Source organism: Ailuropoda melanoleuca, chromosome 7 (genome assembly GCF_002007445.2).
Source record: "Ailuropoda melanoleuca isolate Jingjing chromosome 7, ASM200744v2, whole genome shotgun sequence".
Taxonomy (NCBI): Eukaryota; Metazoa; Chordata; class Mammalia; order Carnivora; family Ursidae; genus Ailuropoda; species Ailuropoda melanoleuca.
In genome coordinates, this window is record NC_048224.1 from 72,542,850 (window position 1) to 72,568,314 (window position 25,465).

Below are 25,465 nucleotides of genomic sequence, written 5' to 3' on the forward strand. Positions count from 1 at the left end.
GGTTTGGGTGGCAGTTACGCCATGTTTCACATAATGTACTAACAAAAGAATTGTTGCTAATGTGGATTTTGCAGAACATGTGGCTCTATTAGAATTTATAAAACTTTAATACTGCTGTGAGCTAGGTTTAGTGAAGGTCTTTATCACTGAAGAGCTTAGATATAGGGATTAGACATATAGGCTGTGCCACTTCTTACCCACTAAAATGGCTATAATCAAAAAGACAGATAACAGCAAGTATGGGTAAGGATGTAGAGAAATTAGAACCCTCGTACCCTGCTGGTTGGAATATAGAAAGGCATAACAATGTTGGAAAACAGTTTGGCAGTTCCTCAGTGGTTAAATCTAGAGTTGGATGTAAGCCAGCAATTCCACGTTTCTAGGGTTATATCCAAGAGAAATGAAAATAAACATTCATGCAAAAACTTGAATGCAAATATTCATAGCAGCATTATTCATAATAACAAAAAAGTGAATGTAGCCCAAATGTTCATCAACTGATGACTAGAGAAACAAAAGTGGTATATCCATATAAGGGAATATTATTTGGCCATGAAAAGGAATGAAGTACTGATACATGCTACAGCATGGATGTACCTTGAAAATATTATGCTAAGTAAAAGAAGTCACATATTTTGTGATTCCATTTAAATGAAATGTCCAGAATAGGCAAATCCATGAAGACAGAAAGTATACGGGTGGTTGTGTAGGGCTTGCAGGAGGGGAGTGTGGGTAGAGAGTTTGGAAATGACTGCTAAATAGCACAGAGTTTCTCTGCAGGGTAATAAAAAGGTTCTAAATTTAATTGTGGTGATAAATGTACAATTGTGGGAGTGCCTGGCTGACTCAGGTCATGATCCCAATGGTCCTGGGATCCGGCCCCACGTCAGGCTCTGTGCTCAGTGGGGAGTCTGCTTCTCCTTCTCCCTCTGCTGGCTGCTCCCCCTGCTTGTTCTCTCTCTGTCTCTCTCACTCAATCTCTGTCAAATAAATAAATAAATAAATAANATGTCTGCTTGTAGCTGCCATCATCGCCGTCCTCAACATCAGATTATTTCCTACTCTATGAGAAGTAGAAAAGAAAGATGACATTGGAATTTGGGTTTTCTATTTTTTGTTCCATTGCCCTCTTAAAAACCTCTTTTATTGTGAAATATACGTAGCAAACATGAAGAAAAACCTGTAAATTGGTTTGGAAAAATAGAGTTTTAACAAATTATTACCAAATGAGCACCACATAACCTCCTGCACCCGAGCTAAGAACGAGAAAGTGGCCAGCTGTCACCAAGTCTCTGACACCGATTTGCCAGTCATGGCCCTCTTGTACTGCCTTCTTGTACTGGTGAAACAATATCTCCATGTTTACCGCCTACTTTATTTGTCCTCAAGTTTCTCCCTTGAGCTGTCAAGAGTTGTTTCAGCCTTCCAGGATTCTGTTAGTTGGCGTTCAACTTTTATAATCATAATAACCCTCTTTAATCATGCCTTGCTCCTAATTACTTTTTCACCTACGTGGAATCTCAGGCTGATCGTCTCAGGAAGCAAAACACAATGAGTTGTACAAGCCTTCCCTTGTTCTTTTCACCAGCCACTTCAGAAATATTTGGGATAACTTTTATGTGTATGTTCCTCCACCTTGGGTACTTCGCAGATCTGCTACTATTTTCCAACCTCTTAGGATCCACTCTTTTTTATGATCCTGTATGATAATGTTGTTGTAATTAATATTATTAACTACTAGTATTTTACTGTTAAGCAGTACAGATGCCTTAAGCTCCTTGTGGACTGTCTTTTTAGTTGTAACATCCCATACGTGTAGAAAAAGCTCATTCTTCTTTTAGATTTGATTTGAATTGTTTCATTATTAGATTTTCTTACAACCTAGAAATATTTTTTCAATGATCATTAACCTAAAGGTATAAAAGAAACAACAAACGAAAACTCTGGAAATGGATTAAGACTGTTTCTTGGCATGATTTGCTGTCATTGTCAGAAAGAGCAGGCCCATGGTATTGCTCTGATGCTTACAATTAGAGATACATCAGGTCCTTGGGGTATGCGAGTATGTTGGAAATTGCCCAGCCTGAGGAAATGGAGCTTTTGTCATGCTCAATTTAAAAGTGAGGCCATTTTGAGAGGGTCTAAATAACCCTGGATCTTCTCCCTGACTGAAGGAATGTTGAGTATATTGTAGAATAAGAGAAGAAATGAGAAGATTGTATTCTTTACCAAGTCCCCAATAACAAAGCCTTACAAAATGATAGCCATATACTTCAACCATTCAAAGGGCTCCTCTCACTGTGCCCTGTCGCACCTAGATGCAGGAGGCCTCCATTATACTCACTTTCATACCCATTATTTAATAAGCCACTCATGTTCTCTTCTTAGATTCCCTGCTGTAAAGAAGAAATTTATGGCAGAACTCAAGGAATTACGGCACAAAGAGCAGAGCCCGTATGTTGTTCAGAGCATTATCAGCCTGATAATGGGGATGAAGTTCTTTCGAATTAAGATGTATCCGGTGGAAGACTTTGAGGCTTCTCTTCAGTTTATGCAGGTAGGCAACATTTTGGGCAGGAGATCCAAGGGGCTGTCAACCTGAACTCCCTTCATCAGAATGATTGACTTGGAATGTGAAAACCCATTCACTTGACAATGTGGAAGAAGTCCTACTTTTTCCTCAGTAATGCATAACGTGCTTTGTAACCAAATATTAGAGTTGCAGGCCGATAATGTCACTTTTAAGCTTTCATATCACCTTTGAAGTAGGGTGTATAGTGGAATGTCTTACTGGTTGACTTTTTTCTCTTTTTGATCATCAGCTACGTATTGATCTATGAATAAAATACAGCTGATTTTTTGCTTTTTATAATTGATAGCATTGAGGTGGCTATGTTAACATTCATAGGCATCAGAACTTTAAATAATGCAGAAAACGTTTTATTCCTACTACAAAAGAGAATCAGTTTTTAAAAATCAACCAAACCATACGGGTTTGGGTGGCAGTTACGCCATGTTTCACATAATGTACTAACAAAAGAATTGTTGCTAATGTGGATTTTGCAGAACATGTGGCTCTATTAGAATTTATAAAACTTTAATACTGCTGTGAGCTAGGTTTAGTGAAGGTCTTTATCACTGAAGAGCTTAGATATAGGGATTAGACATATAGGCTGTGCCACTTCTTACCCACTAAAATGGCTATAATCAAAAAGACAGATAACAGCAAGTATGGGTAAGGATGTAGAGAAATTAGAACCCTCGTACCCTGCTGGTTGGAATATAGAAAGGCATAACAATGTTGGAAAACAGTTTGGCAGTTCCTCAGTGGTTAAATCTAGAGTTGGATGTAAGCCAGCAATTCCACGTTTCTAGGGTTATATCCAAGAGAAATGAAAATAAACATTCATGCAAAAACTTGATTGCAAATATTCATAGCAGCATTATTCATAATAACAAAAAAGTGAATGTAGCCCAAATGTTCATCAACTGATGACTAGAGAAACAAAAGTGGTATATCCATATAAGGGAATATTATTTGGCCATGAAAAGGAATGAAGTACTGATACATGCTACAGCATGGATGTACCTTGAAAATATTATGCTAAGTAAAAGAAGTCACATATTTTGTGATTCCATTTAAATGAAATGTCCAGAATAGGCAAATCCATGAAGACAGAAAGTATACGGGTGGTTGTGTAGGGCTTGCAGGAGGGGAGTGTGGGTAGAGAGTTTGGAAATGACTGCTAAATAGCACAGAGTTTCTCTGCAGGGTAATAAAAAGGTTCTAAATTTAATTGTGGTGATAAATGTACAATTGTGGGAGTGCCTGGCTGACTCAGGTCATGATCCCAATGGTCCTGGGATCCGGCCCCACGTCAGGCTCTGTGCTCAGTGGGGAGTCTGCTTCTCCTTCTCCCTCTGCTGGCTGCTCCCCCTGCTTGTTCTCTCTCTGTCTCTCTCACTCAATCTCTGTCAAATAAATAAATAAATAAATAATCTTTTAAAAAAGTATACAATTGTGAATATACTAAAAGCTATTGAACTGTACCCTTTAAGTGGGTGAATTGCACATTATGTGAACTCTACCTCAATGAAGCTATGAAAAAAAAAAGAAGTTAGGCCATCCATCAAACTTCTTGGGTTTAAATTCAAACTTTAGCACTTACCAGCACTGTGACCTTGGGCAAGTCGCCCTTAACCCGTCCCCACCTCACTTACCTTTGTGCAAAGTGGTAATAATGGCACTAACCTTAGAAGGTGGCTCTGAGGATTCTTGGCACATGGTAAGCACTTAGTAACTGTTAACCATTTTTATCCCTCTCTCATATGAATAATTCATGTATCTATGTATTTGAATGATGACTTGAAAGAGTATTTACACACCTATACAAAATACTGTAGGAAAAGGGCCACAATTCCAGGAGTCATGAAGCTCCATTCTGCATTGGGGAAACCATCTCAATGACTCCATATTGGGAATGCCTTTCTGGGACTGATGTTTTAGTATAGCATCAGTAGACTAGAGATTTTAGTAACTTTTGTTGGCAATGGGCCCAATGTTGACTGAAAGTAAGTATAATAGCTAATACAGATATTAACATATCATCACAAATACATGTAGCCTTGGACCCTTCCATGAAAACAATACCTAATGAAGAGTTACTACCAAAAAGGCCGGGAAGGAGAAAGAGGCTGGTGGAATTCTAAACAGGCCAGCTTTCCTAATAAATGATTCTCTGGGCCACCAAAAATACCCTTTCATAGATAGTAGTCCATAGGCAAAGACATCCTTGCTTGAGGAAGTATTCGAAAGGTTTCTTGCCTGAGGTGGGGGAGGGAAGCTTTCCGGACTTGCTTATGAAACTATCTGAATAATAAACACACCTAAAATGTCAGAGCTAAGAAGTAAATAGCTCTGTGCCTGGGGCTGTCACAGGGCCCAAAATAAGTTTAATATCTTCTGCCTCTCTTCCCATGTTTACCTTCTCTGGGGATCTGTGTTTGTTGGTTCATCAAGGACTCAGGCCCCCACACACAGTAGGTGGTCAATGGAAATTTGTCAGCAAAGAATGTCTGAATGAATCAACCAATAAGTCAGTGGATGAGTATCTGTTCCCTGATTGTAGATGTTTTGTCCTTTCAGCACAGTGATTTGAGATAGAAGTGGGAGAGTGAGAAAACCAGTCCTGCAAAATGTCATTGAGGCCATTTTGAACTTAAGTATAAATGCTAGAATCCAGTGATTTTCTTCAGTGGGTCAAGAAATATGCTATGTTCGTGTGTATGATTGAATTAAGAGCTGTTTCCTTAAATTTGTTTAAGGAAATTTATGTGCACATTTCAATCTGTTCTCCCTCCTTTATGCTTTTTTCTACTTCCTAGGAATGTGCACATTACTTCCTCGAGGTCAAAGACAAAGATATCAAGCATGCCTTGGCTGGGCTTTTTGTTGAAATTCTTGTCCCAGTTGCTGCCGTGAGTTACGTTTTTATTTTTAAGAACTTCTTCAAATTGGATTAGAGAATCACTAATTTCATTAATATACTATTAACATGCATCTCTCTTTTAGGCTGTTAAAAATGAAGTAAATGTTCCCTGCCTTAGAAACTTTGTTGAAAGCCTGTATGACACCACGCTGGAACTTTCTTCTCGAAAGAAGCATTCGTTGGTTAGTAACTGAGCAAATCCAAAACGCAACACTGCAGAGGCTAAAATCCTTAGGCTGAAATCTATTTGAGAGCCGTAATGGGAGCATTACCTATAGCTCCCTCCAAAAGAGGAAGCGTTTCAAAACTTGAAGCTTGCACTTAACGTTGACCATAAGTGGATCACAATAATATAAGGGAATTAGACCGTGTCACCTCATATGACCCTTCTTGTCCTAAGATTCTTGTTTATTTTCATGACTGGCTTAACTTGATTTTTGTTTTAATTTGAGTATTTTTTCCAATCTAAAAGTCAGTTTATAATAACAGTTTATCGTTTTCAACCCCCTGAAGTCTTCACTGGTTCGTTCCTGTCCTGATACTCACAATCAAAATGGAAGCAGGCAGCAAAGGGACTTAGGAGAGAGACAGTTGCCCATAGCAAAGATTCTCTGAAGGCTGAGAAAACAATAGTCGTGAAAGCTTTTGTGCTGAAGAGCAGCAGCACAGAAAAGTCTTTTGAATTACCACAACCTTTCGCTCTCAGTGGTGTTAAAAAAAAAAAAAGGCTCTGGCTTATGATTGGACACATGGCATATGAGCTATAATCGCGGTAGTATGGAGGAAGCAGGTTCCTTAGGTAGCTGGTTTACTGGCATGATTTATGCCAGTCTTCAAAGTAGGAGCATTGCCACCGTTATTTGAGCCAATGTTCAGAGTTGCTTTGCTGGCAGTGGTGACAGACATTCTCATTGTCTACTTTAATAGTCTTTGTGACTAATCACTGGTATTTTTTTTTTTTTTTTAGATTACTGTCTGGAATTAGAGTTATACTCAATGGTAGCATAGTTCAAAGTCAATTTANTTTGTGACTAATCACTGGTATTTTTTTTTTTTTTAGATTACTGTCTGGAATTAGAGTTATACTCAATGGTAGCATAGTACAAAGTCAATTTAAAACCAAGTGAATAAAAAAAATGAAGTTAATGGTTTGTGAAGCACAGAATCTCATTGTGGCCATTGTTTTTTGCTAATTCAATGTAATGGATGAACCAGTTATATTATTGTTTAAATCTTCACTAGCCTTAATTCTTTGGGTGCCACCACAGTGTATGTCTGGTTCAGCAGAATGGTGATGGGTTCTGCATATGTATTTTTTGGGTGGCCGCTCATTAGCTTTTCTATCTTCTCCAGTTGCTGTGGGAAACCAGCCCAGTTAGGCAGGAAAAGCACAGTAGCACCTCTGTTTATTCACTCGTAAGCAAATTCCTCCTGTGGTTAAATTTGTCTTGGTGGAGTTTACCAATGCAATAACATTTCTTTCAGGAATCTTCCTTAATTACAGGAAGATTGCATGCAAAAGAAAATATATACACCTACCTCTTAGACAAGGACAAGCTAGTAGATGTTTATGAGCAAAAAACCCAATAACATTTTTGAAATTAGTGTGCCTTCCTGCTTTCTCTCTGAGGATTGAGAGTGATCTAAGATAATGAGTTTGTTTTTAAAATTCATAAGTGAAGACTAAATCAGTGAATCAGATTTCCACTTATTATACATGAAACTTATTATACACTTCATAATTCTAGATAATTCCACCCCCATCATCCTCAAAAGACATTTGCGAAATGCCTACCTCTTCAGGGCCCCCCCGAGCCTTGTGTTCTAAAGCGTCCTGTTTATTCTGGCCCACAGAGGGAGATGGGTAGGTAGCCATTCCAGAGAATATCTGTTACCTGGTTTGTTGAAATCGTCTCGTGACCTCACCTTCTTTCTCTTCAGGCCTTGTACCCCCTGGTGACTTGTCTTCTCTGTGTCAGTCAGAAGCAGCTGTTCCTGAACAGGTGGCACATTTTCCTCAACAACTGCTTATCCAACCTTAAAGTTAGTATTTCTCAGTTCAAAAATGTCTTTTATAAACTAGATATGTGTCTGAGACAGGTATATGTGCTTCTAAGAGTGATTCCTAATGTTTGTGGGGGAGTTATACTATTGGGATAATGAAAAAAAATATTAATAAGAGTTCTCCTTATTAAATGTAGTCAGTTTTATATAATATTTTATTTATTCATTTATTTATTTATTTATTTTAGAGTGCAAGCCAGGGAGGGGCAAAGGGAGGGGGGAAAGAGAATCACAAGTAGACTCCCAAGAGGGGGCTTGATCTCACTACCCTGAGATTGTGACCTGAGCCGAAACCAGGATTCGGACGCCTAACTGACTGAGCCACCCAGGTGCCCCAAATAATAGTCAGTTTTAGAAGATGACCAGGGATAAGAGAAATCACTCCAAATTTGGGGAATTTAATCTTTTCTAATAAGGATCACTTTCAGGGTAGAATTAAATACCCCTGTATATGCATTAATTATTGCATTTTGTCTAAACGATTTTAAAAAAGGGAAGCCGCACTTCACTGGCAGGGCCATGTGAATTGATTTCAGAAGCTCACCTGTACTTCTCACATCCTTCCTCTTCCCCCTCCAGTCTAGGAAAATACTTGGGGGGAAAAGTTCCTTTCTGTGGGAGGATTGACCCCAGTCACAGAGAATACTTATTTCCTGTCATTGTGATTTGTGATTATTTGAAAGTATTCTATTCAAGTCACATGGCAGCCCATCAGCCCTGGACATTCATTGAACAAGTACTGTGGTGGGTCAGCAGCTAGGCAGCACAGGTGCTGGATGACGAGAGGAATGAAGTCATCGTTCCTAAAACTGAGGAACCCACAGTTAAAACTACTATAATGATTAGCTTTAAAATTGGCTTTATAACTTGTAATTGGTAAGCATATTTTAAGTTTTAGTGACCTATTGATAAAAGACAACTAAATGAAACCAACCCTAATATAAGTGCAAACTGTACATTTTCCAGTTGTTTCCAGTTGTGTCTTGAAGTTCTTCTACGAGTTTGATATTTGCTGCTTTAGAATTTTGGAAATATATTTAATTATGCAATGCCGTATGTGCTTATACATGTTGCCTTGTCTTTTTTGTTATAAGACACTTTAATTTAGTGAAGTGGTTAAGATTAATTATATTATTTTGGCATTTACCATAATTACACCACAATCTGCATTAGAGCTGTTTTAAGCACGGATTGTGAAATCCAAGATTTGAATCATTTCTTTTCTTCAAATTGGCAGTGAAATATAATAGCAGTGGATATAGAATTAAGCTTTCAAGTATTCCAAAAAACAAAAAGCTTTTCAGGGTTATCAACTATTATATAATAGGCATTCTCCGATATTTTACTTAGGGATTTATACATCTGTAATACATCTCTAACACACAGCCCAATGTCATTTTGTTGTTCTTTCGTCCACTTTTAAGTTATTCAGTTATTAGTTCCAGTTAAAAATATTTTTTGTTCATTTACATTTCACAAAGGTAGAAAATGGTCTTTTGCTCAAAATAAAAAAGAGAAATAATTAAGAATGTTTACAGTGCATTTTTCTATATATGGTATGCTAAGTATGTTTGTGATGAATTTTAATTAGAATTAAAATAATACTTTGCATGACAGTTTATTTTTGTGGCCAAAAATCCAAAATTTTTTGTTTCAAGTAGGTGCTTTTGGAATATAGTGGCATAATTTTACTTTGCAATGTAATTGCTTCAAAGTTAAAATATTGGTGCTTTAGTCAAAACCCAGCAAAAAGATTTAATAACAGGGTTATAAATGGCCCTAGAGAGAAGTGGAACTACAAGCTGTTGGTGTATCCCTATGCAGACATTTCAAGCATTAGGATTTCTAAGAGAATGGCCATGATGAGATCAGAAGGAGTATATAGAGGCAATAGTATAGAGACTGAACCAAATTCCAGAATTCTGTTCATTCACCCAGTGGGTGTGAAGTGCCCAGTGGGTGAGGTGCTAGGGAAGGTGCTGGAAGTGGGAAACATAGGGGAAGTCAACTATATTTAAACTAGATATCGAATAGAGTCTCTGTCCTTAAGGAGTTAGCATTTCATTGGCAGATTTATAACAAAGTTTCAAAATGCATGATAGAGACAGTGAGGGATATAAAAGTTGAGAGTAGAGAGATACTAGTGCCATTTGTAAAGGTTCAAGACCCCATGAACTATGAAAGAGGTAGTTATTAGGCCAAGTTAAGGCAATGATATTTTACTTTGTGGGTAATAAATTGTCGGAATTCACCACCGCAAGGCTGAAAGTAAATATAAAAAGATCCTTGATGAGTTACAATTGGAATAAAATGGTATCACATATATTAAGAACTAAACCCAGTAGGGATTAAATGAGACCATTTTAGGGGTGCCAGGGTTAAGCTTCCAACCCTTGACTTCCACTTGGGTCGTGAGAAGGGGCCCTACCTCAGGCTCGGTACTCAGCAGGGGGTCTGCTTGGGAGTCTCTCCTTCCCTCTCCCTCTGCCCCTCCCCTCCGTGTTCTCTCTCTCTCTCTAAAATAATAAGTGACTAAATCTTTTTTAAAAATGAGACCATTTTAAAATGTCATAAATATACAGAAAACCTTCCAAACCAACTTAAAATACTCCGTGAGGAAAAACTAACATGGCTTCGGAAGTATACTTTGTCTTGAATAGTGTCAGTATTTTATGAGACTTAGAGCCAATCATATCATTTCATGATGACCAGCAGACCAACTCTTCTCCCTGTTTACCTTTCCCCTTTTTGCTTCCAGCACCCTTACCCTCCTTGTGTCCCACTTTCCTACACATGCTTAAGTATAATGAACCTAATGTTTGAACCCTACATGTTGAACTCCGTAGCCATCTTTGATGTGTTCTGCAGAGGGGAGTCATCAAGGTGGCAGCGTGACATATAGCAGAATACAAGTGTGTCCGAGCGTGAAAAATCTGCTGCTTTCAAAGTAAACAAGCTCTCAGATCAATGTTCATTTAGTGTCAGTGCCCTGGTTTATCTTCAGAGTCGGTCTGTCGGAAGCAGGCTGCTTTGGTAACACAAACTTGAAGTCTTTATTTGCACTTAGTTGAGTAGGTCAACCGTACATAAGCAATATACCCTTGTGAAGTGATGGGGAATTTATGGCACCTTCTTACCACAACACTGACATCTTTCAAGAACTCTGTTGTAGTAGGAACCAATACTTTTTTATTTTATATATTTAATGTCAGAATCTGAACATATTGAGCAATTAAAATGGATACATCCCTTTCACATCTGCCATAATACACATAATTTTGGAAAAAGGAAATATGTTTTGAAACTTGATTTAATAGTACTTATTTTTTTGTTGTGACTCTCCATTTATTAATAGTTCTTTTGACATAGTATTAAGTATTCATAATAACTGTGCTAGCTTATCATCCTTCAAAATGGATATAATTGGAACAATTTTTTAATTTTTTAAATTTTGTAATAGTGACTATAATATCCCAGAGGTCCAGATTATAAAAACGAAACAAAACCATAAAAGAAACCTTAAAAGTTAAAAAACGTGTTTACTGTACGGTTAATAACAACAATAGCTCTCAGTGGTTGGAGATCTGTGCTGAATGAAAGTGGCGAGAGTGGGCATCCTTGTCTTATTTCTGATCTTAGGGAAAAAGCTTTCAGTGTTTTGCCGTTAAGTATGACGTTCTGTGGGCTTGTGATATATGGCCTCTTATTATTTTGAGGTTCATTCCCTCTGTACCCAATTTGTTGTTTTTATCATAAAGGGATATTGAATTTCTCAAATGCTTTTCTGCATCTATTGAGAAATCATATGATTTTATCCCTCATTTTGTTAATGTGGTTTATCATGTTGATTGATTTGCAAATGTTGAACCATCTTTCCATCCCTGGAATAAATCCCACTTGATCGTGGTGCATAATCCTTTTAATGTATTGTTGAATTCAGTTTGCTAATATTTTGTTGAGGATTTTTGCATCTATGTTCATCGGGTACATTGGCCTGTAATTTTCTCTTTTTTGTGTGTGTCCTTATCTGGTTTTGGTATCAGGGTAATGCCGGCCTCATAAATGAGTTTGAGAGTATTCCCTTCTCTTCAATTTTTTGAAAGACTTTGAGAAGGATTGGTATTAAATCTTTGAAGGTTTGGTAGAATTCACTGGTGAAGCCATCTGGTCCTGGACTTCTGTTTTTTGGGAGTTTTTTGATTAGTGATTCAACTTTCTTACTATTAATTGCTCTATTCAGAGTTTTCTATTTTTGATAAAGTTTTGGAAGACGGTATGTTTCTAGGAATTAATTTATTTCTTCTAAGTTTTCTAATTGGTTGGCATATAATTGTTCATAATAGCCCTTTATGATCATTTGTATTTCTTTTGTATCAGTTGTAATTTCTCTTCTTTATTTTCTGATTCTATTTATTTGAGCCCTCTCTTTTTCTTAGTCTAGTCAAAAGCTTGTCAATTTTGTTTATCTTTTCAAAGAACCAGCTGTTAGTTTCATTGATCTTCTCTATTGTCTTTTTAGTCTTTGTTTCATTATTTCCACTCTGATCTTTATTATTTCCTTCCTTCTGGTAACTCTGGGCTTGAACTGTTCTTTTTCTAGTTACTTTAGGTTTAAAGTTAGATAGTTTATTTGATACTTTTCTTGTTACTTGAGATAGGCCTATATCGTTATAGTCTTAGAACTGCTTTTGCTGTATCCCATAGATTTGGGTTTATCTCAAAGTATTTATTTAGTTTTCTCCTTTGATTTCTTCATTGACCCATTGGTTTTTCAGTAGCATGTTGTTTAATCTCCCCCACAGTTGTGACTTTTCCAACTTTCTTTTTGTAATTCATTTCTAGTTTCTTACTACTATGGTTGGGAAAGATGCTTGATGTAACTTCAATCTTCTTAAATTTATTGAGACTTCTTTTGTGGCCTAATATACGATCTCTCCTGGCAAATGTTCCTTGTGCACTTGAGTAGAATTGTGTACTCTACTGCCTTCAGAGAGAATGTTTTGTATGTATCTATTAAGTCCATCTAGTCTGTGCCATTTAAAGTCTAATATGTGATTTAAAACCAATATTTCCTTATTGATTTTCTGTCTGGATGATCTATCCATTGATGTAAGTGGGGTATTAAAGTCCCCTACTGTTGTTGTGTTGTTGTCAATTTCTCCCTTTAGGTTTGTTAATATTTGCTTTATATATTTAGATGCTTCTATTTTGGGTGCATACATATTTACAAATGTTATATTTTCTTGTTGAATTGACCACTTTGTCATTATGTAACACCCTTCTCTTTCTTTTATTAGTCTTTGTTTTCAAGTCTGTTTTGTCTGATATAAGTATAGCTTCCCCAGCTCTCTTTTGGTTTCCATTGGCATGGAACATCTTTTTCCATCCTTTCACTTTCAGTCTGCGTGTGTCCCTATATCTAAAGTAACTCTCTTATAGGCAGCATATAGATGAGTCTTGTCTTTTTACCCATTCAGCAGCTGTGTCTTTTTTAACTACATTTAAAGTAGTTGTTATAGGGGCGCCTGGGTGGCACAGCGGTTAAGCATCTGCCTTTGGCTCAGGGCGTGATCCCGGCGTTATGGGATCGAGCCCCATGTCAGGCTCCTCTGCTATGAGCCTGCTTCTTCCTCTCCCACTCCCCCTGCTTGTGTTCCCTCTCTAGCTGGCTGTGTCTGTCTCTGTCGAGTAAATAAATAAAATCTTTAAAAAAAAAATAATAAAGTAGTTGTTATAGGTATGTACTTATTTTCATTTTGTTATTTTTTTCTGTTTTGTAGTTTCCCTCTTCTTCTCTTGCTTTCCTGTGATTTGATGACTTTCTGTGGTGTTATGCTTAGATTCCTTTCTCATTATCTTTTATGTATCTATTATAGGCTTTTGCTTTGTGGTTACCATGAGGCTCAGCCTATATATTTAACCGTCTATTTTCAGTTGATAGCAAGTTAAGTTTGAATACATTCTAAAACTCTGCATTTTTATGTTTTTGATGTCACATTTTACATCTCTTTGGTTTTTGTATCCCTTAACTAATTAATATATAGTTATTTTTACTATGTCTTTGAACATTCATACTAGCTTTATAAGGAATTAGTCCACTTCCTTTACTATATAGTTACCTTTACAGGTGAGATTTTTACTTTCATGTGTTTTCTTATTACTAATTAGTGTCCTTTGTTTTAACATTTCTTTTAAAGCCAGTTTAGTGGTGATGAACTCCTTTAGCTTTTGCTTGTCCAGAGAAATCTGTATTCCTTTTTTAATTCTAAATGATAATCTTGCTGGGTAGAGTGTTCTAGGTTGGAAGTTGTTTTTTTTTTTCTTTTAGCACTTTAAATATATCTTGCCACTCTCTCTTGGCCTGCCAAGTTTCTGTTAAGAAATCTGTTGATGACCTTATGTTCATTGTTCATTGACCTGATGTCCCTTGTTCATAACACATTATTTTTCTCTCACAGCTTTTAAGAGTCTCTCTCTCTGCCTTTAACTCTGACATTTTAATTACAATGTGCCTGAGTCTTTTTGGGTTCATCTTGTTTGGAACCTTCTGGGTTTCCTGGATTTGGATGTCTGTTTAATTCCCCAGGTTAGGAAGTTTTTAGCCATTATTTCTTTAAGTTTTCTGCCCCTTTCTCTCTCTCTTCCTTCTAGAAGCCCTGTAATCAGAAAGTTACTCTGCTTGATGTTGTTTCATAGGTCTCTTAAGCAATGTTTTTTTGTTTTGTTTTGTTTTGTTTAATTTTTTTTTTCTTTTTGCTTTTCTGTTTGGTGAGTTCTATTGCTCTGTCTCCCAGATCACTAATTCTTTCTTCTGCTTCATCTAATCTGCTGTTGAGCCTTTCTAGTGTATTTTTCAGTTAAGTTATTGTATTTTTCAGCCTGTGACTTCTGTTTGGTACTTTCTTATATTTTCTGTCTCTTTGTTGAAATCTTTCTGTGCTTCCATGCTTTTCCTGAGTACAGTGAGCTTCTTTATGACCATTACTTCAACTCCCTATCAGGTAAATTATTTACCTTCACTTCATTTTTTTTCCTGGGGTTTTATCTTGTTCTTTTGTTTGAAACATATTCTTCTGTTTCCTCACTTTGCTTCACTCTCTCTGTTTGTTTTTATGTGTTAGGCAAAGCAGGCATCTCTCCCAGTATTAAAATGGTGGCCCTATATAGGCAATGAACCTTATTGTTTAACGTTGCCCTAGCTCTTAGTTGTCTCTGGAACTGTCTTTCTGGTTTTATAAGATCTTATAGAGCCCAGAAATGCAATCCCCCTTGCCACCAGAGCCTGGCACTCAAGGACATCCCCTGTCTGGTTTCTGCATGCCTTTTGGCTTTGGTAGGTCAAGGAGGGCAGGGACAGGTTATGGGAACAACACAAGCAGTGCAAGGCCAAGGCAGTGGCATGGGAGGTGGGAGTGGGCACTGGTTGGTTAGAGTGAGAGTACAAAAATAGTACTTCCCAGTGCTGACACCAGCAAGGTTGAGAGCAAATGTAAAAATGTCACCCACCAGTGCCTCCATCCCTGTGCAGAGTCTTAACAGGCTTTTGCTCCTCTAGCAGGTGCCTTAATATTAGCAACTTTATCTTCTTCACATATGGTCTAGGCTCTTCTCAAACTGCATCTTTTGTACTGTGTCCCAGGGAGAGGGAATCTTCATAGGAACCTTTTAAGAGCAGAATCTCTCTCTTTCCCTACAGCCTTATAACTCTCCTAGATGTAAGCCCTGTTGGTTTTCAAAGTCACACATTTGGGGGACTCATTTCTCTGGTGTAGGTCCTAAGGGATGGAGTGGCTAACATGGGGGCACAAACTCCATGCTCCTCGGGGAGGAGTTCCATATTTGTGAGACCCCCTCCTCATGGTGGTCATCACTCTGGGGGTGCGGTTTTTGTCAAGACTGTGTATCTGCCTCTCCTACCTGTCTCCATGTGGCCCGTATATCCTTTGTTGTAAAGTAGTTGTTCAGCTAGTACTCAGGTTCTTTCCAGAGGGAAGTATTCCCTATGTAGCTATAGATTGGTTGTGTCCTTAGGAGGAGGTGAGTTCAGGATCATTCTTTGTCACAATCTTGAACTGCCTTCTTGTATATGTTCTATATAAAGATGTCTTGCTCATGCATCAAGTTTTTCAGCTACTACTCACAGTCTGCTTTTATTAAATTGATATTTACTGATAGCCTGCTGTTTGGCAGTCATGGAGGACACAAAAATGAACAAACGAGAATTCTGGAGTTCACAGTCTGCTAAGAAATATACAAGTAAAGGGAAAGAATAGCATTCCAGAAGCAGAGAGCAGAGGCACTTGGCAATCTCTCCGGGGTGGAGAAATAGTGGTTGTAATAGCAGGGGATTTAGTAGAGGAGATGACACCTAACTGAATCTTGCCGGGGAGGAGAAATTTTCCAAATAGACCAGAAGTAGGAAAGCACATGAGGCATTTAGGAAATGCATGGGGTGCACCAAGCCCAACGTGGAGGCAGGAGGTAGTAATGGGGGAGCCAGATTGCCAGAGGCCCCTCATGTACCACATCATGGAATTTGGTCATTGTCCAGGAGGTGATTAGAAGCCACTTAAGGACTTTAAACATGTGGAAGTAAACAGTCATGTTTGCAGGGTAAGAATATCATTTGACAGTGCCAAGATTGGAAGAGAGACAAGAAAACTATTTGCAGAGGCAATTGTAGTAATCAATGAAATCACCTTGAAATATTAAAAATCAAACACTAGAACAGTATCCACAGGTAAAGCAAAGCGAAAACTGAAGTCAGCCACTTGGCTCTTCAGTCTCTGTGGAAGCAAAAATAGATAATCTCAAGCAGGTTCTTAAGAATAAAAGAATATCAGTCACAATGGGATGTACCAAAAAAAAGTAATTGTGGGTAGAGAGACAGAAAAAAGAATATAAAATAAATTGAAGTTAAACAGAAGACAGCAATATGAATTGTTTAAACTAGAGATCTCTGTTAATCTCCTTAATAAAACTTAGCTGATGTTTGCCCTACCCTGTCATGATTCACAGTATAAGATAAGGCACAAGAGAGAATTTTTTAATAATGCACTATGCAAATATAAAATACATATATTCATAAAGAGAAATTAACAAAGAAAGAAACCTCCCTACTGGAAGGGAAGCTCCCCAAAATCAGAGCATGTTTGCTGCTAGATCCTAGTGCTTTGTACATAATAATAGTTACAATGGACAAGAAAAGTGCTAAATATCCTTTATGCATTAACTCATTTAAGTCTCGACATTCCTATGAGATGGATAAGATTATCATCTGCAGACAGGGAAAATGAGGCCCAGAGAAATTAAGGAGCTTTCCTGAGGCTGGCCACATCACTGATAAATTGCAGAGCAAGGATGGATTCAAACCCAGGCAGTGTGTGTCTAGAGTCTGCTTTTAACCACCATGTAAGTGTATCATAGATATTTGCTAATTTGGAGTGACTGGAGGAAGGATAATTAGAATTTCCCCCAATTTTTTAATGATGGAATATTTTAAATGCAACTTTATCAGTTTAGTGGTTTATGCAAATTTCCTTTATGTAACCAAGCATGCAAATCAAACAGGCAAATCATAACCCTTTATATATCAATGTATGCTTTAGAAAGTTGGGGTCTTTTTTTTCCCTACAACTAGAAAAGTAGTTATAAAGTTTATTTCAAAGAATAAGCATGGAAAAATATCTGGGGAAACCCTTTAAAGAGAAGAAAAGATTAGTGGATGATGGAAGATAGTTCATACCAGATAATGAAACACATTGTTCTGTTTTGTTTTTTTAAGTTCTTATTTAAATTCCAGTTATTTAACATATAGTATAATATTAGTTTCAGGTGTACAATATAGTAATAAAACACATTTTAAAGCCTCAAAATTTAAAATAATGTGATATTAGCCTGGGAATAGACAGACTAATAAGACAAATTCTAAAAACAGACCTGAAAGCATATAGAAATCTAGAATTTTATAATGATCACACCAAAAATGTGTTTTCTTTCTCCTAAATCTAAAAAACCATTCTCAATCGTCTTTTCCATAGAATTTATTTACATAAATAGTCTAAAGATAAGCTTTATCTGGGGTAATATCTAAATAGTTATGAATTCTATAAAAATCGGTATCCAAATTATCTACACTAAGAATAAAAATGCTAAAGCAATTATGACAAGATAAATGAATAAGGGAAGAAAAGTCACATAAAAGCAAAAAACCTATAAGAAAGTTAAGAGTGACATTTATAGACTGTTAAGCAAACATTTATCGCCACCCCCCCCCAGAGAATGGTGGGAATTCTAATAGATGTCAAGGTAAACAATGCCCCTTCCTTTTGGACATCTAAACAAGGCTGTATGCTAGAGGTTGTATGAGGGTCAGAAGACACTCAGGACAGAAGCTTAGCTTTTATGGGGTCAAGGACATGGGGAGGAGCCGAGGAGCCTGCGCAAAGGAGGGACATTCAAGTAGACTGTGAAGTTTCACCTGATAGAAAAGAAAGATGCAGGGACACCTGGGTGGCTCAGTCAGTTAAGCGTCTGCCTTTGGCTCAGGTCGTGATCCCAGGGTCTTCTGATCGAGCCCCACACTGGACTCCCTGCTCAGCAGGTAGTCTGCTTCTCCCTCTCCCACTCCCCTTCCTTGATGTGCGCATGCTCTCTCTCTCTCTGTCAAATAAATAAATAAATAAATAAATAAAATCTTAAAAAAAAAAGAGAGAGAGAGAAGGATGCAGGGGGTGAAGGAACCCACTCCTGACATGGAAATGGAATGAACACGGCCTAGCTAGAGTTTAGGGAGCTTGTGGGAGAACAGAGGGAAGGGAGGCAGAAAAGGTAGGTCAGAGCTACATAGTGACTTGGTCAGTTATGCCTTGCCAAGAAGTGTTACCTGGATCCCACAGGCATCAGGGAAACCACCCAACCCATTATTTTTAAATCAAGAGGAATATAGTTAGAGTAAGATGGACAGTGGGGAAAGAATCATTTCCTTCCTCTCTGGCTTGTTATTGCCTGGAAGCCAGCAGCTCTACCAGAGCTGGTCTCCCTGCCTCTGCTCCTTTCCCCACACTGTAGGCAGGGACTTCTTCCATGGTCTCCTTGATCTTAGTGGCATCCTGTCACCATCATAAGAACCCTGGTCCCCTTATTGATCCTGGCATGTGGGGTCCCATATGTGACCCCTGCCTTCCTCACATGCCTCATCAGCCACTATTTCACCCGGACCCATTCACTGGCATATGAACTGTTCCCAGGTTCTGAGACGTGACCCATCTTCTCCAGCCCTCTTAGCTTCCATGTGTTCTCCCTTCCCATTGTCTTTCTACACTGTTCAAAGTTTCACACTGTGCCAACCATAGTACCTGGCCCACTGTAGCCACTCAGATGTTTGGTTGAATGAACATATGAGTAAATGAATGGATTAAAGTTCATCTGAGTTTTCATCTGTCCCTGGAAATTTTTCCTGACCCTCCTTGAGCTTTCAATAGCTTGCACTTCTTTCCATTCTCTAGCTCCTCTCTCTACCAGTTTTTTCTACTGCCTTAAGAGTTGATTGCTTATTATCCATTTCCCAACCCCTAAAGGTTGTGAACAACTTAAGGAAGAGGACTATCTTTTATCTGTATATCCCATGCTCTCTAACACGCTGCTTACTTAGTACACATTCATATCAATAAACTTTTGTGAGTAGTTAGATGAGCTGGGGAGCTAGGGGAATCAAAGCAAAAAGGGCATAATCAACAATAGAAAGAAGACATTGATTCTCTCTTAATGCTAGAGAATACAGGTTCTCTAGGGCTAGAGGAAGAAGGCAATTTCAAGTATTCACCTTGGCAAAGGAGAGAATGACATGATTTCCCCCTAAACTACTCTGTTCTGCCCTCATGGCTATTTAGATCCCTCCTCATAGATTATTTACCCAATGGGCACCTGAAGTCAAATACCCCATAAGTCCCAGATGATACAGGTGCCTTGTAGGGGCCCTGCATTTCTAGGAATTCAGAAAAGAATATTCTCCATACATTACCATCTAATCTTTTTTTTTCCGCTTAAGCTTAATTAAATCTTAAATCTAATGCTATGTAACACCCTGGTTTCGGTTGTAGAATAAAGACCCCAAGATGGCTCGAGTTGCACTGGAATCTCTGTACAGATTACTTTGGGTTTACATGATTCGAATTAAATGTGAAAGCAACACAGCTACTCAGAGGTAAGGAACTGGTTTGGGTTAATGGTAACTACATCACTGAGTTAACGGTAACCGTTTCTCAGCCAATGGAGAGGGTGTTTTGTTTTATTGCTACCTATACTAACCAAACTAGAAACTATTCAAAATTGACAGTTTCTAAAAGATCTAAGTAGAAAGGACATTTTCAAGCTTTCCTTAGTCATTGGCTCAGCAGCCATTACAGAAATTTCAGCCTCTACTGGGACCAGGAGTTTCCATGTCCAAGGCTGCATTCGCCGTGTTAGCAAAGCAAATGGCTATAATTTTCCAGCTGCCCTTAGTTTTCCAGAAAAAACTTTTCATAGAGTAATTATGCTAATGGAAAAGAGATGAAGTGGTTTGTTTTCTTTTTCCGAATTCTCTCTGATACTTAGATAAGATGAGCCATCTGCCATTTTCCCCTACAGAACTGGAGCTCAGCCAATCTTGCTTGTCTTCTCTTTTTTTCTCCCTATCTTTCAGCCGTCTTATAACCATCATCACAACACTTTTCCCTAAAGGGTCCCGGGGTGTGGTGCCAAGGGATATGCCTCTGAACATCTTTGTGAAAATCATCCAGTTCATTGCCCAGGTAATGGAGAAGCTTCTGGCGGTGGGAGTGATCTAATTGCCTTCAAGTAGCTGCTCTCTTTCCTAGGAAGTACTACCAGATGAAGAGTCTAAAGTAAAGTAGTATCTTATGTGTAAAGACTTTTCAGAATGGTTTTCTAAGTGTTTTCACACATAGCTTTTTCTTTTCTTTTTTTTTTTTTTTTTTTTTTTTTTTTTTTTTTTTTGGCTTCAAAACAAATAGTGACATGGGTACATCAAGTGTTTTCAGCATTTGACAAATGAAGGAACCGAGAGACAGAGTTAAAGTGACTCACCTAAGGTCACAGACCATATTAGTAAAAGGGTCTCTTGACTCCTAGTCCCTGTTTTGTCCTGATTCTTTGCTCTGGATTCTGCAAGTCAGGAAGAAGCAGAGTCTGATGTTTGGAGGGAATCAAAGGGTGATTTTGTGAAATATGAAGAGTAAATAAAAATGCTCTTTCACCCTGTGAAAAAGAAGAACAAAATAGGAATATTAGCATTTATTAAGCACTTACTCTTTGCCAAGAACTTTTCTAAGAACTTTACAGGTACTAATTTCCTTCAAAACTAGGTCTGATAATAATAAACATAGTTTTTAATATTTAGTTTACTATATAGACCCAAGATTTTTACTTTTTAAAACACTTTTTGGGTAAATTGTTATACCCAACTTTGACTTCCTTGTGATCTACAGAACAAGGGGAAAAGATAATTATTCCAGTTCAACCCCTGCCACAAGCCAGCTCTACACCCCTAACAAGTCAGAGAGCATCTTTCTTCTATTTCTTTATCTGGGAAATGTGGGTGAAATGCTTACCCAGTGTACTTCAGGATGCCGTGTGGATAAGGGGCAATTACAGGCATGAAAATACTCTTAGGTACAATTGATACTGACATACAGATGGGAGGTTCAGTTGTGACTTCTAGAGTACTTAATATTTGATATCTCTGTGTGTTTGGTATAATGAGATGTCTCTGTAATATGTGCACTGAGGGAAAAGACATTACTTGCTTTGCAGGCAGATGAATTAGTGTGATTTTTCTGCATATAGTTATCATGTGGCTGAGAATGTACTTTGATTATTCTGGAATATGTTGTATAAAATGAACCTGTCCTATCATAGTGGCCACTGTCTGAAATTATTAGAATCTGGCTTATGCTTTCCTACTTAAGTATCATTGTATATCTTATTTGTTGGTTATTCATTTCACTTGCAGAATTGTCCATTATAATATGAGCCAAAAGATTTGAAGTGTTAGAGAATAGGACAAAATGGTAATTTTGCAGTGTTATTTTTAAAAATACATTTTAAACTGCGTTTCAAGAAGGTATCACCATTTGCAACACAAGCAGGAAGTGTTGAGACTGTGCATAAGCCCAGACCCTCCAGGTGTTTGGGATTTTCATTTTGGGGGATTTGTTTTTGTTTTGTCATTAGCCATTCTATGCTTTACAGGCTAATTCCACATATTATATAATGAAAGCATCTTTGCACACCACATGAAAACAGAGGCAGCTTCACCCAAGGTTCCAGTGGCGTGGTTTTCCTTCAGGGATTCTCTTGATGCATAAAATTGAGCAGTATCTTGCTTCTTTTAGCAGCCACCTGTTTGGTGCCTATAATAAAAATAGACATTACACATTACATTTATATTTTAACATCTTTGTTTTGTTTTCTCTTTTTCACTGCAGGAACGCTTAGATTTTGCAATGAAAGAAATTATTTTTGATTTTCTTTGCGTGGGAAAACCAGCAAAAGCTTTCAGTCTCAATCCAGAGGTATGAAGGATCCTTTTATGTACTTCTAACAGAGCGTGTATTGACGGAGCCGTACCTTTGCTTTGCAACTTTGGGGTTAGGGCAAAGGACATTTCCCTAAAAACTCTTCTGTTTGTTTCTGTCCATGTTATGTAACTAAATAGTATAGATGATGGGATTTCAGAAGTTGGATGCATAGACTTAGAATGATGGTGGGTTGATGTGCTAGCATATTCTGTTCTTGTATAATAGAGGAAACCTTGCCCAAAAAAGATAATCTGCCACTACAAGTCAGGTTGTTTTATTTAGTCAGTATTTATTTAAATAATCATTTATATAACTATTTTGATGCAGATCAACAAGTTGAGTATTAGGAAGTGATGAAACTGAGAAGAATGAATACACATAATAATAAAATACTAAAACCTGGTGAAATTGAATCATGTACGAATATATGTTTCTGTGGCAGCATCACAACTCAAGGGCCAGACAGATCATGGAAACAATGGGTTTGACACACAGTTGGAGTGATCTATGCAAACGAGCAGCACATTCAAGTTTCAACTTTAAAAACACTGTGGGCCAACAGAACTGTGCCTGGCAAGCTGCCTCTTTGCAGTCCTTTGCCTATGATATTGTAGAAAGAACACTGAACCAGAAGACTGCAGGATTGTATTTGCACTTGACACAGGCTCTACCACTTTTACTGGCTATATGACATTTCTCTCTCTGAACTTCAGCTTTTTTGCCTGTAAAATGAACAAAATACTTTTCTAGATCACCTCATGGAATAATTGTGATAGTGTGACATTACAAACTCTTAAGCCAAAAAAAAAAAAAAAAGCACACCATAGACGTTTTGTTTTTTTTAGACAGTTGCTATCAACATTGTGATATTGTCTGGCTCCTTCTTATTGTCAGTAAGCACAGAGGCTCAAAATCAGCAGCTGGTTAGCAGCAAAGTTGTTCTGGTATCCTTATGCTTCTTCCCACCACAGCCTGTATTCTCTTCTTGGTGCTAAGGTTGCCATGTATCTAAGACGGACAACTGGAGGAACCCCAAAACGGCAGTTTGGAAGTTTTTGTCTGGTGTCTAATGATATCATCATCCTATTAAATGGCTGCAGTGAGGGTCAGCGGGCCAAGGGAGACAGACAAAGTCTATGCAAATCCAGGGCATTTGGGCTGGCATGAGGCCCAGGACCTTATGCTAAAGAGCCTTGTCCTGCTGGGAAGTTTCTCAAAATATTTTTCACTTCTCAGGAGTCATGGCTTTACTATCTTCAACAGTCCTCAGAATTTCCAGGTTATTAGTCTAAACAGAACATATTAAAACTACCATCATTATCAACTTACCTTTTGCTCTCCCCTCAAACTCCTCAATCAGTGATTAATTAGTTAACCTCTTTGTGCAGAGCACTTGGAAATTTGGGGTTTTTAATGTTAAAAACTGCAAAAAGATATTTGAGTATCTTCTTCCATTTCTCTTGAGCTTATAGAGTCATGGGAGAGTTTATCAGTAGTTCGTAATTAGAAGCTTAAAGGCATATTTATGATCCCACACAATAGCACACAGAAGGATAATGGTCTATAAAGCAGATGTCACAAACTTGATAAAATATGTTGTAGGGCACAGTTTCTCAAGGCATATATTCAATTTGTGTCCTAAATATTTTGGAATAGCTTGTGGAACAAGGTCTGGGGATGTAAAGGATTCCCTTACTATAAAGTCTATAGTGCACCACCATTCAGCAGTTAGATAATTTCCAGTTAAGTGTCTCATTTTAGTTCAGACCAAGATGGCTTCCTATATGCACCCTCATCATCTTAAGAATTTACTCATCTGTGAGAAGTTTCTAGGTCGTCCATTTCTTTCATTCTTGCCTTAACCTAAAATAACATGGACCTGGAGGTCCTAGCCAGTCCCAGAGGCAAAAAGAAGAAATGAAGGCGTATGGATTGGAAATGAAGAAATAAAACTCTCTTAATTCACAGACAACATGATTGCCTATGTAGAAAATACCAAAGAATCTACAGAAAACCTACTTAACTAACAAATTATTTTAGAAAGTTTGCAGGATACAAGATAAGTACATAGGGGCACTTAGCTGGCTCAGTCAGTAGAGCCTGTGACTCTTGATTCAGGGTCGTGAATTCAAGCCCTATGTTGGGTGTGGAGCCTACTTAAAAAAAAAAAAAAGATAAATATATAAAATCAAGGTATTTTTATATTATGGTAATGAAAAATAGAAATTGAACAATTTACAATAGCAATAAAAACAAATTATGTGTAAGATTTGTATACTGAAAACTAAAGAACATTGAGGAAAATCAAAGACAAACCAAAATAAATGGAGAAAAATACTGTTTGTGGATTGAAAGATTTAAGAGCGTAAAAAGGTCAGTTGTCCCCAAATTATATATTAAACTGTAATCCCAATAAAAATCCCTATAGCATTTTCTGTAGAAATCAATAAACTGACTCTAAAATTTATATGAAAAAGCTAAATAATTTAAGACCAGACAGATAATAAAAGGGAGAGGTCTGATGCAGAAATATATAAAATACCTAAAGAAATTGTTTATGAAATTAAGTCAAAAACGTGTCCCAAACTACCCCATCTTACTTCTGCCCTTAGTGTTGGATATATCCAGTGGGAAGGAAAACTGAGAGAACTGGCCAGGGTGGTTCATAAACTGGATATACCACTTGCAAATAATTGAGGCTTGACCATTTACGTCAATCCACAGTTAGTCTACTAAGATTGCATTTCCTGAACTGAACATTCTACTTCCTCACACAAAACATTGCCGTGTCTTGAGAAGAATACACAAGCCTAGAACATATTTCATGAACTCCTAAAATAAATGAGGAAACTAATGGACTTTCATACACAGTTAATTTTTTTTAAAAGTTAATGCTCTTTCATTCTAGAAACTGGAGAGAGAATATTGCTAAAGCCTATAAAATCATGAAGTACACATCACATTGACACAAATGAGCCAGAGAAATATTCACCAAATCCTCGTTGAAATATCCTTATTCCTTGAGCCTTGAATAAATAGTTTCAAAATGAATAAAAGTCTGTATTACTTTTTGTTATAGAATGTAATCATGTGCCACGGAATAGTTCGGACAAACTTGACTTGGACATATAGCTTTCTACCTACTACCTATCTGGCCTCAGTTTCTTCACCTGACAAGTGGGAATAGTTATACATTCCTTGCATAGCTGTTTTAAAAATGAGAGTTAATGAGCAATTCTGGATACCTTTTAAGGAATCAGTAAATGATAACTAGATTATCATTTTGGTAGTAATCAGTATTATTTTCTGCTGTAGGTGGTAGCCTACTTT

The 25,465-nt window shown here is 37.5% G+C and overlaps 1 protein-coding gene across 1 annotated transcript in view; it reads left to right on the forward strand.

Moving 5' to 3' along the window:
* The window catches only part of FRY (FRY microtubule binding protein), a 258,709-nt gene that overhangs the window by 101,320 nt on the left and 131,924 nt on the right, over positions 1 to 25,465 (forward strand). Inside the window, exons 11-14 of the mRNA XM_034663782.1 lie at positions 7,431 to 7,532; positions 19,655 to 19,758; positions 20,239 to 20,347; positions 22,043 to 22,129. Of these exons, the coding sequence (XP_034519673.1) occupies positions 7,431 to 7,532; positions 19,655 to 19,758; positions 20,239 to 20,347; positions 22,043 to 22,129 (402 nt within the window). The remainder of the gene's footprint in view (positions 1 to 7,430; positions 7,533 to 19,654; positions 19,759 to 20,238; positions 20,348 to 22,042; positions 22,130 to 25,465) is intronic.